This window comes from Camelina sativa, chromosome 10 (genome assembly GCF_030686135.1).
Source record: "Camelina sativa cultivar CO46 ecotype springtype chromosome 10, ASM3068613v1".
NCBI classification, from domain to species: Eukaryota; Viridiplantae; Streptophyta; class Magnoliopsida; order Brassicales; family Brassicaceae; genus Camelina; species Camelina sativa.
In genome coordinates, this window is record NC_141889.1 from 10,980,212 (window position 1) to 10,997,154 (window position 16,943).

The 16,943-nt window shown below is 36.5% G+C and overlaps 3 protein-coding genes and 1 non-coding gene across 11 annotated transcripts; 2 read left to right on the top strand and 2 right to left on the bottom strand.

The window, feature by feature from the left end:
• Nucleotides 1–6: 6 nt before the first annotated feature.
• Nucleotides 7–3,075, bottom strand: LOC104718574 (calcineurin B-like protein 1). The gene is made up of 9 exons (XM_010436336.2): nucleotides 2,649–3,075; nucleotides 2,037–2,233; nucleotides 1,719–1,801; nucleotides 1,342–1,401; nucleotides 1,103–1,211; nucleotides 951–1,003; nucleotides 751–831; nucleotides 528–640; nucleotides 7–434 (listed from the first exon to the last, which is right to left on the bottom strand). The coding sequence occupies exons 2-9, from the start codon at nucleotides 2,113–2,115 to the stop codon at nucleotides 371–373; spliced, it is 642 nt and encodes a 213-aa protein (XP_010434638.2). The 5' UTR covers nucleotides 2,116–2,233; nucleotides 2,649–3,075; the 3' UTR covers nucleotides 7–370.
• A 2,558-nt stretch (nucleotides 3,076–5,633) lies between these two features.
• TRNAW-CCA (transfer RNA tryptophan (anticodon CCA)) lies at nucleotides 5,634–5,705 on the top strand. The gene has a single exon. It is a non-coding gene; the product is annotated as a tRNA-Trp (tRNA).
• A 126-nt stretch (nucleotides 5,706–5,831) lies between these two features.
• On the top strand, nucleotides 5,832–15,955 carry LOC104718575 (uncharacterized). 8 transcript variants are annotated; one of them, XM_010436339.3, is made up of 36 exons: nucleotides 5,832–6,203; nucleotides 6,324–6,417; nucleotides 6,506–6,615; nucleotides 6,712–7,187; nucleotides 7,259–7,469; nucleotides 7,554–7,853; nucleotides 7,948–8,110; nucleotides 8,331–8,468; nucleotides 8,657–8,738; nucleotides 8,899–9,167; nucleotides 9,278–9,391; nucleotides 9,469–9,713; nucleotides 9,853–10,101; nucleotides 10,214–10,369; nucleotides 10,499–10,636; nucleotides 10,761–11,000; nucleotides 11,145–11,269; nucleotides 11,469–11,586; nucleotides 11,688–11,849; nucleotides 11,935–12,082; nucleotides 12,174–12,274; nucleotides 12,359–12,520; nucleotides 12,614–12,661; nucleotides 12,782–12,889; nucleotides 13,083–13,157; nucleotides 13,235–13,285; nucleotides 13,368–13,514; nucleotides 13,611–13,741; nucleotides 13,873–13,960; nucleotides 14,185–14,244; nucleotides 14,321–14,561; nucleotides 14,644–14,795; nucleotides 14,916–14,986; nucleotides 15,080–15,236; nucleotides 15,341–15,523; nucleotides 15,656–15,955. In XM_010436339.3, the coding sequence occupies exons 1-35, from the start codon at nucleotides 6,048–6,050 to the stop codon at nucleotides 15,503–15,505; spliced, it is 5,451 nt and encodes a 1,816-aa protein (XP_010434641.2). In that variant the 5' UTR covers nucleotides 5,832–6,047; the 3' UTR covers nucleotides 15,506–15,523; nucleotides 15,656–15,955. The 8 variants fall into 8 exon arrangements, 6 of the variants coding, with proteins under 6 accessions (XP_010434641.2, XP_010434640.2, XP_087325094.1 ...); XM_087468968.1 differs by having other exon boundaries at nucleotides 5,840–6,203; nucleotides 6,509–6,615; XR_015568365.1 differs by lacking the exon at nucleotides 15,656–15,955 and having other exon boundaries at nucleotides 13,083–13,161; nucleotides 15,341–15,621.
• On the bottom strand, nucleotides 15,665–16,908 carry LOC104718576 (light-harvesting complex-like protein 3 isotype 1, chloroplastic). Its single transcript, XM_010436341.3, has 3 exons — nucleotides 16,374–16,908; nucleotides 16,154–16,291; nucleotides 15,665–16,071 (listed from the first exon to the last, which is right to left on the bottom strand). Exons 1-3 carry the CDS (start codon nucleotides 16,783–16,785, stop codon nucleotides 15,818–15,820), a joined length of 804 nt encoding a protein of 267 aa, XP_010434643.2. The 5' UTR covers nucleotides 16,786–16,908; the 3' UTR covers nucleotides 15,665–15,817.
• Between the last annotated feature and the right edge of the window lie 35 nt (nucleotides 16,909–16,943).

The window sequence follows — 16,943 nt, forward strand, 5'->3', positions numbered from 1 at the left end:
CCAATGTAACACAAATCTCTTTAATCTTTTACTTTACAAAAATCAATAGAGTAAGAAACAACAAATGTATAAATGTGTTATGTACAGACTCATCAACATTTTCCTAACTGTATGAAGTAAAAAGGAATGGTAACTAACGCTCATTTTCTTTTCTTTAAAAGCTAAAAACCAAGGATTTCAAAACTGTATCTGAGAAGAATAAAAAAGGAACCCAGAATAATAAAATTCCAGGTACAAGTAACAAATTCAAGAAAATATGCTCTATTACTACTACTGTCTACAAACACATGTTGATGACACAGACCCATCAGCTCAAGAATTTGTGCTTCCAACAATTGTAACGCTTCGGTTTAAACCAAGATTGTTCCTTTCAAGTGGCAATCTCATCGACTTCTGAATTGAAGACAAAACTCGGAAACGTTGTCGTTATATCCCTGCACAGTGTTTTTTATGTATACACGTTAAGAATTTGACATTTCTCATTTGTTATTTTTTCAATTATTTGTTTGTCTTTTTGGTTTCCATACCTGAGATATGGAAGTGTCATGATCTTAAGCAATGATGGGTTTTTAATTACGAAATCACTCCACTCCAGTTTATCAATCTTTCCATCTTGGTTCACGTCTGCATCTTCAAATGTCTGTTCATGAATGAGAGAAGAAATAAAGAAAGACATTTAGAATATTATAACCTCTGAAGTCTGAATGTTTAAATTCTAGAAAAACACCAAAATCAATGACAACAACAAACCTTATCGAGTATAATCTCTATGGTTTCATCAGCCAATTTCATTTCGGATTCGTAGAGAAGGGCGATCAACATTTGCTTGACCTGCAAAAGAACATCACATTCAATAACCTGACTTCATGCAAAGTTATTAAGTAAAACATTGCATAGTCAAGAACATGGCAAAGATCTTTCATGACTAGTATTCAGCATGTTATTATTACCTCTTGGCGTTCAATGTAACCCGTGCAGTCCATGTCGTAAAGCCTAAACGTAACTGAGAAGACATCATAGACCAGAATCAGTATAAACTATTCACAAAAGGCTTCTAGAAACAATAGATATGATGAAACTCTCTCTCATGTCAACAACTTACAATCTATTTTGTCCTCTAGAGAAGCATTGGGGTGGAAAACATTGAGTGATCTTACAAAGTCCCCAAAATCGATGACTCCTTTCCGTTTAACATCAAACATATCAAATATCTGCAAGGAAGCCATAATTGTTTAGTTTAGTTGACATGATCTCATTATCTATTAACCAAGAAGGTCTTGGTTCAAATCACTCTTCAAGAAGACCAAAGTTTGTAAAAGTATAAGGAACTCAGATTTTTACCCTATTAGCAAATATGTTCTCCCTCTTCCTGCTCTTGAACAAGGCAAGTTGAAACTCCTCCTGCATACACATGAAGCTATAATTTAAAAACCAAGAGAGATAAAGTGGGCCATGAAAGCTTCAAATTTTCAAAATCAAAGCAATCAATAAATTACTTAATTCAAGTCAAACATTAAGGGCTACGATACATTGAATTGATGCAATATGGAACAGACAGATCAGCATGGAAGAATAATAGTAATAATAGCTGAAATAAAGTCAACAAAGTTGAAAAATACTGTAGATGAATAGCGTAAAGAACAAAAAGATACTACGATGGGGTCATGAAGGATCCAGATTTTGGGTCAAAAGAAACAAACTTTAACAAATCTTTGTACCTTGTTTATCAAATCATCATCAACAACGGAACTGCTTATGCTCTTGAACAGCTCAAACAATGCTTCAACCTCACTCACACTAACTGGAAAATAGAAAAAGACACTGCTAGATCAAAAACAAAGAAGTACCAGAAAACAAACAACGAAACGAATCCACTTTATTCAGATAGGTAAAGACCTCAGAACAGAAAGCTAATAAACTTCAAACCCATATGTAAGTGAAAAGAGAAAACGGATGGATAATAATGATATAGTCTATTATCATGATGTGTATGCAGGAGGAGGTTTAAACTAATTGAACATGAGTGTAATGCTTACAAGCTGTCTCAGAGGCAAGCTTAACAGGGTCTTCGTGTCCTCGGAATTCTCTTGCTGCCTTGGAATGGAAGCAGCCCATTTACAGATGAAATAAGGCTATGGAAAACCGCAGATTAATACGAAGAAGACGGATTGAATCCAACAGCTAATTCAGCTTTTTCTTCTGAGATGCTATATAGCTTGATTTGCTACTGTTACTGCATATCATCACAAGCATCTTATTAGAATCTACACATATTCCATTGAAACAGAACACGAAAGATTCTGATATTAAAAAAAACAGAGAGAGAGAGAGACGAACAATGCCTTGTGATACGTAAAATTGAGACCAGTAACAAAAAGAATTGAAAAAAAAAAAAATCAACAAATTGCTTAAATTTTCTGGGTAAAGAAAACATACAAGAATAAAAGTGTAAACCCTAGAAAAGTTGTATCAATATGAAAGAAAATAAAAACTTCTTAGGATCCATAACACAGAAATACATATAATTGAAAGAAAATAAAAATCGAAACAAGAAGATCAATGTAGGAACATCGAGAATTCCGAATCCAGAAATCAAATTAAACCACAAAATTCGAATTAAAAAAAAAAAAAAAAAAAGAAACACTCACCACCCAAGAGAACGGCTCGCCGGCGAGATCCAGAGAGAGAGGAACAAGAAACAGCAAAAGAAAGAGAGAGATTTGTGTGTATGATGGGATTGGTGAACGGTGAAGGCAAGATGGATGATCGGACGGTTGAGATCAATTACACTAGATGCTTTGCTTGCTTTTTGTTTCCTTTTTTATTTTCCTTTGGTTAAAAGAAATTGGAGAATTTAGTAGTAGCTTATATGAAGGGATTATCGCACGTGTGAGTCTCGTCAGCGCGTGCGAGACGAGTCAGTTTTGGAAGTTAATAAAAAATCGTTATCCCTATGACACTATCAGATCTCTTTTGTCGTCATGTACTGTTTCAGTTAAGACCGAACCGAAGTTACCTGATTCTCCCATACATTTGATTGCTGTTACGTATGATATCTCTTCTGTCTTTCTTTTTTTTTTTTTTTCTTTTCTTTTCTGTTACTATATATGTTCTGGAAATTATTACTGGTTTGAATGGAAAAAATAGATTAGAAATTTTTGGTTTTGTTGGATAATAAATTCAAAAGTTCCGTTTTGTTTTCAAATTACCTTCACATCTGAGGAATAATCAAAGATGCGTCCATTTTAATAGTCAAAATGGCACCTCACTGGGAATATTCTGAATATTCGGATTTGGGGACCGTGGCTCATAACCTTTTTTTCTTTTTTATATTCTTTAATCTTTACTTATTTTATTAATTTTTAGGGGATGTATTAAACTTCACATTTTAATTTTAAGTAGTTTATGTAAATTTTACAAATATTATGATTTTAGATGAGATTTAAAAAAATTTTACAATAAATTATATTAAGTTCCCTAAAATCATCATTTAAAATTTTGTGAAAACTCAAATTACTTGGAATATTTGAGAGAATTTGCTTAAATCTCAATGGTCCATAATTTGACTGTGAACGCAAATGGAAAGCGCCCATCGTGAATTCGGGAAACGTTTTTCTTCGACTGATCGTAATGTGCTGTGTTTTCTCGGGACGTGCATGTTGGTGGTTAACCATCTTCTTTCATTTTGGTTATCTTTTTAAAAAAAAAACAAAAAAAAACACATAGCTCCAAGGCTACAACTACCAGGCGACATATATCATTGGTGTCAATACACTAGTTGATGTCAAAGAAAAGAAACCAATAACTAGTAAATGTCAAAATTTTAGTAAATGTGCTAAAATAGATATTTTATTTTTCTTATATTGAAACAAAGGGAACAAGAGCATAAACGTTACAACTAAAATATATGCGTATAACGGTTGTATTGTATTTGATTCTATACTTTGTAAACTCTTTGTGATATGAAAATATTTGATTTGCAGCTTTTTAAAAAATCGGTATATGCAAATTCAGAATAATTTAGCCCCAATTGATTTCATTCGAATGAAATAAACACTTTAACAAATAATTTTCCTTGTTGAGGTGGTTTAATTTTCTACACTAAAAGCGGTTACAAAATTTGGTTTATTTCAAATTTAGTTGTATAATTAATTTAATAGTTTAACGAAAATCGTTTTTTCTTATATCATTTTGATTTTTTTTTAAAACAACTAAACAAAAGAAGAAATGTTTTAATCCATGATATAAATATGATACAGTATAAACATATATATAATTACATGGCACCATTTTATAGTCACGACATTCATGTTAAGCATCAAAAAACCTAAATGGCTCTAACTGCCATTATCTGTCGAATACCCGAATGCTTAGAAGTTATAACATTTTTTAATTAACTAAACTAGATGTTGAAGCCAACTAGCCAAGTCTCGATAATATTTCGAATCAAGTTAATTATAAAGTATTGTGTGTTTATGATTTAAATATGTCATGGACCAGTCGGTGTGGAATCAGTATATTTGGTCTGCAATGTGGCAGGCAAAGGTTGACATATTTAGGACCTTAATTACGACCAAACCACGTGATTATCGTTCAAGCAATAATATTAAATAGTTTTCTTGATTATGATTAGTAAGTTTGATTCTCCGACCGTTACTCAATCTAACCCGACTTTTTCAAGGGCGCTTAAAATTTAATAAATAAAAAATTGGTTATCTTGTAAATTGTAAGTTGTACAGTATGTAACTTAAGTAAAGAGTAGTAATAGCTTTATTCCTTTCCGCCCTGGCCATTCGGATTCCCGAACCCGAACGGGTTCGGATTTTCGGGTTGTTCGAGTATACCCGAACTCAAACAAATCATTTTTTTTGTTTTTTTTTTAATTTTATTTTTTATAAATTTTAGAACACATGTATATATATAAATATTTAACGTTTCGCATTAGGACAAAGAAATTAATATGGCAAAATGGTTTAATATGCACCCTTAAATGTCTAAGGTATTAGATTCGATTCTCCTAAATGCATTTTTACATTTAATTCGGATTAGTTCGGGTCTTATTTCGGGTTCGGATAATATGCCCGAGGCTACCTTTCCACATGATAGTTAAAAAACCCTAATTCAAACATATGTTCACGTCATTAATCGTCTAGTGCATTTATGAATTATCGATGTTTTCAATGATAAACAAGTTATAATATCATTTTATTATATTCAGCTGACTATAAGAAACATAGAGGAAAAGCGAAAATCAGGAAGCTACTAGATTTATGTAGAAAAAGGCGAAAACATAAAACTATTAGAAAGTGCTCAATACGTAAAACGTTTTGATTTTCTAAAATAAAGCGGTTTACCTAAACGTTTCAATACATCAACAACAACATAGTTTAGCTTAGTTTTTGTGGTGGGCATGGTTTGTTCTTTTAGATTTCACCAAACCGGCAAATTACTTTGTTTTTTAGCATTTTTAAAACCCAATCAATTACTTTGATGCGGGTTTGACCTTGATTCTTTGTCATGGTCAGTTGGTGACCGCACCGGGCGTGTTGATAACGCGTTCTCAATTAGTATTAATTATTTTATTTACACATAAAAAACTATATATAAAATACAAACGCAACATTATCACATCCGGATCCGTGGCGCAATGGTAGCGCGTCTGACTCCAGATCAGAAGGTTGCGTGTTCGATTCACGTCGGGTTCAATCCCCCGAACTTAACCGGATTCCTTTTTTTACATTTTAAGGTTGCGGCCCAACAAGAAGGAATGCACTAATGCGAATCAATTCAAAGCCCAAATCAATAATACTATTATGAAGTATATGAAAAGTATAGGGATATGTTTGCAAATTCTAGTTTTTTCCCCTAATTAGACGACTAGGGTTTATCAGTCCTTCTTAGCCATGAATTTTTTTTTGAAAAGTTAGGAGCCAAAGGGTTTAAACATAGGGATCCTTCGAAACAAAGGCTCTGTACCAATTTCGAATTCGTTTACCTTTCCTTTATCTAATTCCAATTTTTTCCGAAGTTCAAGCTTCAATTTGAAAATGGGTTCCTCTGTGATTACTTCGCTGTCCTTGAGCTTCAAACAAGTTCCACCAGCAGCTGTTCCTGCTTTTCTTGACTGTGTTTTAAGCTCCACAGGCGTATCTCCCTCGACCCTTTTCGAATCACTTATCAATGAGTTGCCTTTTCGTTTAGAGGTACTTGATTGATTGGTTTTATTGTTTCAGTGTCACTAAAGTGATTTGCTTTTGGTTGTTCAGTTCAAGATTTGAAAACGCTTCTTCCATGTTTTTTTTTTTTTTTAAATTTATAAATAGGATACGTTTAATGGGGAGAAGAGGTTTGATTCTTATGATTGCAACCACATTGCTTCATTGGTTGCTGGGCTTTGTCATCTACTTAAAAATTTTGGTGAGTTACCAATTTTTAATCTTCGTATATGTATATGGTGTGTTAGAGTTGAGAAATTTGAATAATTGAGGGTTTTGTGAGGTTGAAGCAGGTTTTGGTGCTGCGGATAATCATAATGCGTTGCAGTCGTTTGTGTGGAGGGTGTTTATTCCACTCATGAAGATGGTTCGTGCATATGATTTGGATATGCTTAATGAGGTAATTCTTTTTTTGCTGTCATGATCATTTTGGAATTGAGATTTACTTGAGCTTATTGAAAAAAAAATTCACTTTTTTTGTTTGTTATTGTACCAGATTGTACAATCGTTCTTTGATGTAGTGATTGAGACTAGTGCATTGGATATATTGGGAGTGAGCTTGGTGCCTTTTTTAATGAGATCAGTTGGTGTTTCGATGGGAATGCTTCAACACGAAGAATCAGATTTCATCAAGTGGGGCGAGCTGTTGCTTTGTGATTCTTTGAATACAACAAATATGGATGAAAACTACATTGCGAATTTGTCTGGATCATTTCCGATTCCACTGTCTTGCCATCTTCTGAATTTGATACTGAATGCTGCTTTTCAAAGTCACCAAGCAGCTCCAGAGGTTGAAAGTTTTGCAGCTGGTATGCTATGGGATTTGTGTAATACGACTGAGCGTCTTTTGTCACAAAGTGTAGAACATCGTTCGTGTGCTGTTAGTTTCCTCCTCCCTGCTATTTTCAAGGCATTCTCTTCTCAGTCCTCTGTGAAGATCTCACGCCAAGGAAATATGTACATACTTTCAAGGTGAGGCTAAGAACCAAAAAATAATATGCTGTTAAGGATTTTTAATGATTTTTAGAGCTGTAAAACTCCAGGAATGGCTTCAAAAAAAGAATTTGGGAATGCTGCAAGAAGCTGTTCTCGGTTGGGTCAATGGAGAGAAGGGATGCTTACAGTGTCCTCTCTTTGTGTCTTTCTACTGGCTCTTGGACAGACGAAACTGAAAGTTTTGTTTCAGAAAAAGACCCTGTTGAATTTGACTTTAGATCCGAACAAGAGTTTTGGGATGAAATCAAGAAAGGCTTGGTACGGAAAAATTACCCATTATTCTTACAGATTCTCCAGTTTTTACAATAGGATCATCTATGAGTACAACACATTTCCTTTCAGGTTGTTGATGAGAGCTTAGTAAGGAAGCAGTCATTGCATATACTAAAATCGGTTTTATCTATAAGTGAAGTGAGTAAGACCGGTTCTGAGAAGAAGCCTGAAGTGGATTCAGTTCATCGGTCCCTGACAAGAAAGGAGACGTGGGCAGAAAAGGAAGCCAAGTCGCTTGGTGTGGGAGAATTGTATGGGTCTGTTGACTCTGGGTTGTCTAGTCAGCAGGAGTGGCAAGCTTTTCTGCTCCTGTATGAGATGCTTGAAGAGTACGGCACTCACCTTGTAGAGGCAGCATGGAGTAACCAGGTCAGGTTTTTTTATCTCTCTGGTAGTGTAAACTTTCTGCTCTTAATGCTTTTCTCCTCTGCTCATTGTTTTTTTTTTTTAATTTACCTTTCAGATTGATTTATTAATCAAGTCATCTCTCAGATATGATGGATCCTTGAAATCCGACTGTAATAACTCTCATCATGGTCACATGGAAATTCCAGATGAAGAAACTAGAGTTTTGAATTGGTTAGAGGTTCTTTGGAATAGGGGATTTCGTCATGATAACCCTCTAGGTACTGTTTACGAGATATTGTAATTAGAATTCAACAAATTTTTACACTTGTTCATCACATAAATCAGTATCTGAAGTGGTTCCATTGTGGCCAAACTTCTCTTTTACTCATGGATAGAGCATCACTTAAAGTCAAGTATCCATGCTTGCCACATATTTTGATTAATCCGGACCTCCATGTCATATCAGTTCTGTTGCTAATTCATCTATTTAAATTGTAGTCAGGTGCACGGTCATGGAGTCTTTTCTAGGTATCGAGTGGAGAAGATACGAAACATGTACACAATCAATGTCCCAAACTTTCGTGCTTGGGCCTTTCATAGAGGGGTTGAATGATCCTATACACCACAAGGATTTTGGTAGGTGCTTCTTGCAGAAATTTATTCCCAGTTTGTTTAATAAATCGTCTTGGTCTTTTTGGTTGTTGTTTTTTTTTTTTTTTGAATCTAATGTTAATGTTAATAATCGTCTTGGCCTTCTCTGTTGTTTACTGCCATCTTTCTGAAGTGATAACTAGATTTATTTCTTGCTTATTCTGCTCTCCCAGGGTTGAAAGGAATCTATACCTCAAGAACAATTGAAGGTGCAGCTCAATATGTGTGTTCGTACACAAGTTGCCTCAACCCAAGGTAGGGTGCCTTTAAGTTACTAATCGATCTTTTTATTATCGTTGCTTTCATGTTTCTATGTTATTTGTCATGTGTGGCTGTATATGTTCTCAAGGGGCTGTGAAGTATTAAACCATAAAATTTATCATTATGCTTATCGAACTGTTTACTCGTTACATAGGAATCGAGTTGGATTTTTGATCAACTTGGCATCTCTTGCGAAGAAACAGTCTTTTGGTAGAGCTGGATTTATGGCTCTCGTACAATGCATTGTTTCTACGTCATATGTGGTTGGAGGATACGGGGACAAGGATAATAAATTATCTGGGACTGCCCATGAACCTTCTTGTGAACATTTAAGTCAAGATGATATGACACATATACTGGATGTCTTGAAGTTTGTTGCAGAGAGCAGCAGACAGCATTTTAATCATAAATACCGTATCCGAGGTCACTAATCAGTTAGCTTGTTAATTTTAATCATACGTATGTGGCATTATTATTTTGTGGCTCCCTCAGAACTCATTCTTTGGATTGTGTTTTTTTTTTTCATTTTCTAGTTTATCAAAAAGTGTTAGAAACTGCTGCTTCTGCGGTGAACCCTTGTATGGTTCCTCTCGGAACACTATTGCAGTTTGTTTCAGCAATTCCTCGGGAGTTTACTGACCATGATGGTAAGCCGGAGACTATTGACATATGGAAAACAAATTGCAGGTTATCCTCTAACATCATGTGCATTCTTCTTTTTCAGGTTCATTGCGGAAATTGATGCTAGAATGGCTTCAGGGGTGCAACAGAAAGACTTCCAACAATTTATGTACTGATGGCAATCGTCTTCTGGCGAGTCTTTATGAGTATCTGAAAGGATTTATCAGTGATCATGGTGAGAGTTTTGATGATGATGACTTGGAGGCATGGGATTCCCAAACAAAACGATGGGCAAGAGTATTTTTCCTCATAATTAATAATGAAGAGCATCTCACCGATATCATAATGGTTTGTGTTCCTGACTTTGTCAACGAAAAATATCTAGTAGTTATTTACCATATTGGATACTTTTAGGAGTACCACGTCTCAATTTGAGATTCATCTCTTCTTTTTTGCCATTATTTGAGAATCATCTCTATTTCTGCAGTTTGTGCAAAATAGCGGCCATAATTTTTTCCAAGAGAAGAACCATTTACAACGGGCACCTACAAAGTTTTTAATATTTATTCTGAGTATGCTTTTGGAGCTCCAGAACATGCAAGATGGAATTTCTGAGCTTAGTTCTTCGGTGAAAAGCAAGTTGTGCATTGCCTCTGTTGAGAAAACTGGCAAACAGATTGTTGATGATGCTTCAATTATAAAGAAAAAGTTTGCTGTTGCTCTCTTATCGATTCTGGTAAACAGAAAACAGTGTGCCAACACTTCAAATTTTCTTGATACACAATGATATAATTGTCCTCTCACTAACTTGGCTACTATGATGGTTCTTTCCTGGCCTGACAATACAGAAGGAGCTGATTCCATTTGCTGAGTCATCTTGTTCAATATTTTGGTCTCACACTACTGTGGAGAATGGTGTTCTGTCTGGTTCTGTTATAGGAAAACTAGGGGGGCCAAGTCAACGCCGGCTATCTGGTCCTTCTACAACAGCTGTACTAGAAGCTGTATGATTTCTTTTTTTTTTTCTCGTATTTTTAGGGCTATTAACATACAAATTTCCGTAAGCTCAGTTCCTTGTAGTAACATGAATACGACATCGAACAAGTTTCATGCCAGTTCTTTATGATGAGCAGGTAACGTTGGTGAAAACTATTGGGTGGATCTCGTCATACTGTGCCCAAGTCACTAGTGGTGTTGAACTCAAATTAGCATTGGCTTTCTTTTGGAAGTTCACCCAGCATACCATATCATCTCAAATTTGTAATTCTGAGGTAATGCCCTGCCTCTAAATTTTTTAAGTTTTGTAAGATGTATGGAATGTGCCAAGCTCTGAATTTCCTCATATCTCCTATGGAATCACGTTTCATTAATTAACCTATAAATGTTTATGACCAGGCCGCAGCTGAGGTCTATCTTGCAGCGTTTGAGGCGCTAGCTTCAGTATTGAATGCATTTGTGTCCTTGTGCTCAGCTGGAGCTTTCAACCTATTAGAAAATGATAATACATTGTTATCCATGGTAGATGGTGAATTTTGGTTACAAGTTTCGGTTCCAGCTTTCCTCCAGAACATTAATCATCTTCTCACAGCAGGACTTCTAGTAAGAAGTAGGAGGGCAGTTCTCCTAAGCTGGAAGGTATACATATTTTATTCTTTGACAAAGCTATAGAAGTTTACCAGTGGAGTTATAGATATTACAAGATCTTATTATCAGTGGACTTTCGCTTTTAGATGGCCAAAGGAAAATTCTGAGTCTCTGATCCTTTTATATTTGATTCAGTGGCTTTGTGTGGAGTCTCTGTTATCACTCATGCATATTCTTGATGCCAGACGTATTCCAGGAGATAGAAAGTCGTTCTTCTCAGATGATACTGTTACAAGCATTTTTCAGGATATTGTAGAGAGGTGGGAGGTTTTATAAATTTGGTTTTTCATTTTTATACTCTTAGTTGCCGTTACCTTGAGATTTTTTCGGTTGATTTGGCATTTTCTCATTTTTTTTGAGAAGATACAAGTATCAGAGAAGATTTTCTTTAACGTCAGGTTAACTCTAGTAAACAGGCTTAAATTTCCTTCTGCTAATTTTCTCTTTACGATTTGGCAGCCTTGAAAATGCTGGGGAGGGTTCCGCTTTGCCTATGCTGAAATCTGTCAGACTCGCGTTGGGGATACTTGCATCTGGGAACTCATCTTTGGATGGTTTCTTGGGTGTGGATACTCAGGTGTTGTAATGATTTTTTTTACTTAAAGTGGATGGAAATTTTCTGTTTATCCTTTATGAAGAATTATGTATATATCATTTCTTGTGATGCTTTGCAAGCAGACGATGTGGCAGTTGGTCAAATCATGTTGGATATTGCATATCAGCTGCAAGAAAAGGAGGGTTGCACCTATTGCTGCGCTTTTGTCTTCTGTCTTGCATTCTTCTTTGTTTAGTAATAAAGACATGCACATAGCTGAAGATGGACATGGTCCGCTGAAGTGGGTATGCATTAATCCTTCTTAATTAAATTAATTGAGGGAACCGTAGAGAAAAAAATGTTTGTTATATGCAATGTCTTGTTTCACAGTTCGTTGAAAAAATACTCGAGGAAGGTCAGAAAAGTCCACGCACAATTCGCCTTGCAGCCTTGCACCTGACAGGTCTCTGGCTCATGTACCCAAGGACGATAAAGTACTATATTAAAGAATTGAGGCTCCTGACTCTCTATGGTTCTGGTCTGTAATGGCTTTTATTTTTTTTTCTCTCAAGCAGTTATTGCAATGTATTTGTGATATTGATTTGCTTACCGCTTTATTATGATTTTAGTTGCATTTGATGAAGATTTTGAAGCTGAATTATCGGACAATAATGATGCAAGAACTGAAGTATCATTATTGGCCAAAAGTCCAGACCCTGAACTGACAGAGGTAAGATTCAGCTTTAACAGATGATGGATTGATAGATTTAGTAGATTGACTTTTTGAGGTGACACGTTCTGTACTTTTCCGCAGCTTTTCATCAACACGGAGTTGTATGCACGTGTCTCTGTTGCTGGTCTGTTTCAGAAGCTGGCTAGTTTGGCCGATATGGTTGAACCAGAAAGTCAATATCAAGATTGTGAGGATGCTCTCGTGGCTGGAAAATTGTTTCTGTTGGAGCTTCTTGATGCAGCGGTACTTATTGTTTGTTAGTTTTCACAAAATATTCATAAAACAAATAGCAGGGCCGACAGTGTGCTTAAAATCTAAATATAATGATATGCACAGGTGCATGATAAAGACTTGTCAAAGGAGCTTTACAAGAAGTATAGTGCTGTAAGTGTTGCATTTCTTTCCTTTATGGTCCTTCATTAAGTTTTAGATGGACACTTGGTGAACGATAAATTATTTCATGTGACATACCACTTCAACTGTAATTTCTGGTTCCTGTAACAGATCCATAGAAGGAAAATACGTGCTTGGCAGATGATATGCATTATGTCGCGATTTGTCAGCAGTGACATCATTCACCAAGTTATGGACAATGTGCACATATGCTTACATGTAAGTTTACAATTAGTCAATAACAGACTAAAGCTATGTAGCCCGCACATTTTTATGCATGAGAAATTATTCGGACAGAAACTAATATAGGAAACGATTGCTGCGTTGATGACTAGACAAGTGTCAGTGACTTGAATATAAGTTTTTGTTTGCAAGTTAAATCAAAGCTGATTGTTTTTGTGTTTGCTTGCAGAGAAATAACCTGCCTGCTGTTCGACAATACCTTGAAACATTTGCCATCAACATTTACCTGAAATTTCCAGCATTAGTAGGTATCTACTCTATGTGTTTCCAAAAGCAAATTTGTAATCGAACGTCCTAACGAGGTTGGTTGTTTTATCACAGGTTAAAGAGCAGTTAGTTCCCATATTAAAAAATTATGACTCTAAAGCTCAGGTAAAACTTTCAAGTAAAATGAAAGTATTTTGTAAGATGTCTCAGTTCAATATATTGATAGATGTTCTCTTGTTATCTGCAGCAAGCGCTCTCGTCCTATGTCTTTGTAGCAGCCAATATCATCCTCCATGCCGAAAAGACAGCTCAACAGACACACCTGAGAGAACTTCTTCCCCCAATAATACCGTTATTAACTTCTCATCATCATAGCTTACGTGGTTTCGCTCAGGTTGGTCTTATATAGATGCCATCTCTTAATCCTTTTGGTAGATGTTAGCTTAAGTTGAGTATCAGTCTTATTCCATTTACTTTTGGGGTTTGGCAGTTATTAGTGCATCGAGTACTCTTTAGACTATTTCCCCCTGTGGAGTCGGCATCCTCTCAAACAATATCCCTGGAGAAACTTTCTTTTGAGAATTTGAAGTCTTACCTGGACAAGAATCCTGATTGTTCGAGGTGTGTAGTTATACTCAGTGTGATTACACTCTTTCATGTTGGTCATAGAAACAATCTTTTGTGAACAAAGCCATCTAGAAAGTTTTGGTTTATTACACAAATTCACTTGTGAATTATTTCTCCTGGTCTAGATTGCGAGCATCAATGGAAGGATTTCTTGATGCCTATGATCCCAGCACATCTGCTACTCCGGCTGGTGTTTTCGTCAATCGTGTTGAGGTAACAATGCAGTCTTCAAGCTGACCTGTTCCTGCTTAGTTGGAATTTATAGACATTTCTGAATTTTATCATAATGCCAAGTAACCACATTATTGAGAATTTGAGAACATTATTTTTTTGTGGTTCCTGCTCATCTTTCGACATTTAATTGTTATAATTGCACAAAGCTGCTTTCGGATTTCGATGCCATTTTACGTTAAAATAATTTTGTGGTGGTTGTGCAGGACAGTGAGTTTGAATGTGTTCCAACATGCCTCATGGACAACGTGCTCTCTTTTCTGAATGTAAGCAATTAAACATATTTAAGAATGTTTTCATTCTTCAGTTTCTGTCTCTCTATCTTATCTTCAAGTCTTGCAGGATGTAAGGGAAGATCTCCGTGCTTCCATGGCAAAGGATGTAGTTGCCATTAAGAATGAAGGCTTCAAGATGAATGAAGAGCCCAACCGTCGGTTGATCATGTCCAATACAGATGAACAAAAGCTTTCGGAGCCATCTTCGTTGGACTTCCAGAGGAAGATCACTCTATCGAAACATGAGAAGCAAGATGCTAGCTCAACTTCTGTGCTCCGAAATGGGGAAACTTACAAGCGGCTCTTTGGTATGCAAAAATTATGTAGCTGTCTCACTCAATATTATGATTGTTAAACATGATTATATACCAACACTGGGTAACTTCTCAGAAATGGAAAAAGAAGATGAGCTCGTTAGTCAGCTCTTACGATCTAGAAGCATGGAGGTCGAAAGGCTAAAATCTGATCGACAGAGTTTGATCCTTGTGGCTTCATTGGTTGATCGTATTCCTAATCTTGCTGGATTAGCGCGGACATGTGAGGTATAGCTATCACTTCTTTGTGTATTTCCTTGCCATTTCTGCAATCCAAGGAAGAAAAAAGGAAGTCAGGAGTCTTGTATCTAGTTCAGCTGTAACATTCCCTCTCTGCATCTCTTGCAGGTGTTTAAAGCATCAGGTCTAGTTGTTGCAGATGCAAACATAATACATGACAAACAGTTCCAACTAATCAGGTATGGCTACAATTTCTAGTCATCTCTGTATGACTGTATCATCAAAGGACGGTGGGTGAGTTTAGAAGAGTTTTTCTCTTTCTCTTTCTGCAGTGTGACTGCTGAGAAATGGGTTCCAATCATGGAAGTCCCAGTGAACAGTTTGAAACTGTTCTTGGAGAAGAAGAAACGGGAAGGCTTCTCAATCTTGGGACTGGAACAGACAGCAAACAGCATTTCACTTGACAAACACCAATTCCCAAAGAAGACGGTAACACAAGAACGAACATAGGCTTTTGTTTGCTCTCACTTGTTGTTTTCCCATAAGAAACTAAACAAAAACTCACTTTTGTTCCTTGTTCTCTCTGTGGTAAGGTTTTGGTGTTGGGTCGTGAAAAGGAAGGCATCCCTGTGGATATAATCCATATACTTGACGCTTGTATCGAGATCCCACAACTTGGAGTTGTTAGGTCCCTCAATGTTCATGTCAGCGGCGCCATCGCCCTCTGGGAATACACTCGACAACAACGCATTCAATAGTTCAATAGTTATCTGTTTGTGAGTACTTCAAGATCTCCTTAAGCTTTTTGTTTGACTAATAACACCACTACTTTGTTTCACTTTTTTGAACCCAATGATGATGATAAGTTCTCATACTCTTCCCCGCCGGTCAAATCGAACTTAAAATAGGACAACTAATGGCAAGAGGAATCAAAGCCTGGTTCATTAATCTAACTCGAATTCCAAATCGGGAAAACATTGGTTCAAAATCTCATCGTATTACATCTGGTAAGTGAATCATATCCTAATTACAGCATTCAAAGAAAAAAGAAAGCATGAATCTTTTTGTGATCACTTCTTTGAACCCAATGATGACTCATCATCATCTTTCCAAGCTGCTTGCCACTGCTTGTCATACAAAGTCGTCTCATCAAACAAACTCTTGAGTTTATCCACATCCTCATTCTTACGAATGAACAAAACTCCAGCCACAGACACAAACAAGAGTGTTTTGCAGAAAAAGTTCCCCATTTGATCAACAAGTCCTACTCCTGTAAGGCTATCCACAAAGTAAGCCATGAAGAATCCTATCATCGCAGCACGACCTAACACCAAACATACACGTGTTAGTAGATTGTGTGCATCTCATTGATCTTTAAAAGGGGTTTTGAGAGGAAACAAGAAAACCATTGAGGAGTTCAGCTTCAGGTAAGTGGTATCTCTTGATCCAAGCCCACCATGGGATAGTCGATGTATCGAAAAGCACTGGCTCGTCGTTACTAGTTGTTTCTGGATTCTCTTCTAACCATTTTCTTCTCTTTGCCTCTTCCAAAAAAAAAAAACATAACTTTCAAACTTCGTTTCATTCAACATTATTAAAACTATAAAGGGATCAAATCAAACTAACCAGAAACAATTACGGCATCCCAATCTGTTTTTCCATTTTTCTCAAACTGTTTCAGATCCCAAGTTCCATTAATCCACTTCGCATCTTTGAATTTGATAACACTCTCCGTTGTCTTCATCTCTTCTTCACCTTCGACGGCGCCATTTTTAGCGGTGGCGGTTTCTTCTTTTTTAACCGCAGGTGTTGGTTGCGGAGTCTCTTTGACTATCACTGTTATGGGTTCAGGAGCCTCGACCGCGGTGATGGGACTGGGAGAGTTTGTTCCACTGTCGGAGGAGGAGGAGGAAGAAGAAGCTCGAGTGACGGAGAGGAGAGAGAAGCGGTTAGTGGAGAGGAGAGAGAATGAGAATTTGGGGATGAGATTTGGATTTTGAAGAGATGAAGAAGAGATTGGCGGGGAGAACAACGCCATTGTTTATGATTCGTTCCCTTACTTCACAGTTCCTCTTCAACCAGTGGTTCTAAATAAGCAGAGCCGTGTGTTATCATCGTCGGAAGAGAGAGAGTAGTAACATGTATGTCGTTTTCTTTCTCCGAAATGGAAACTACGTAACGTTTTTTACACTACAT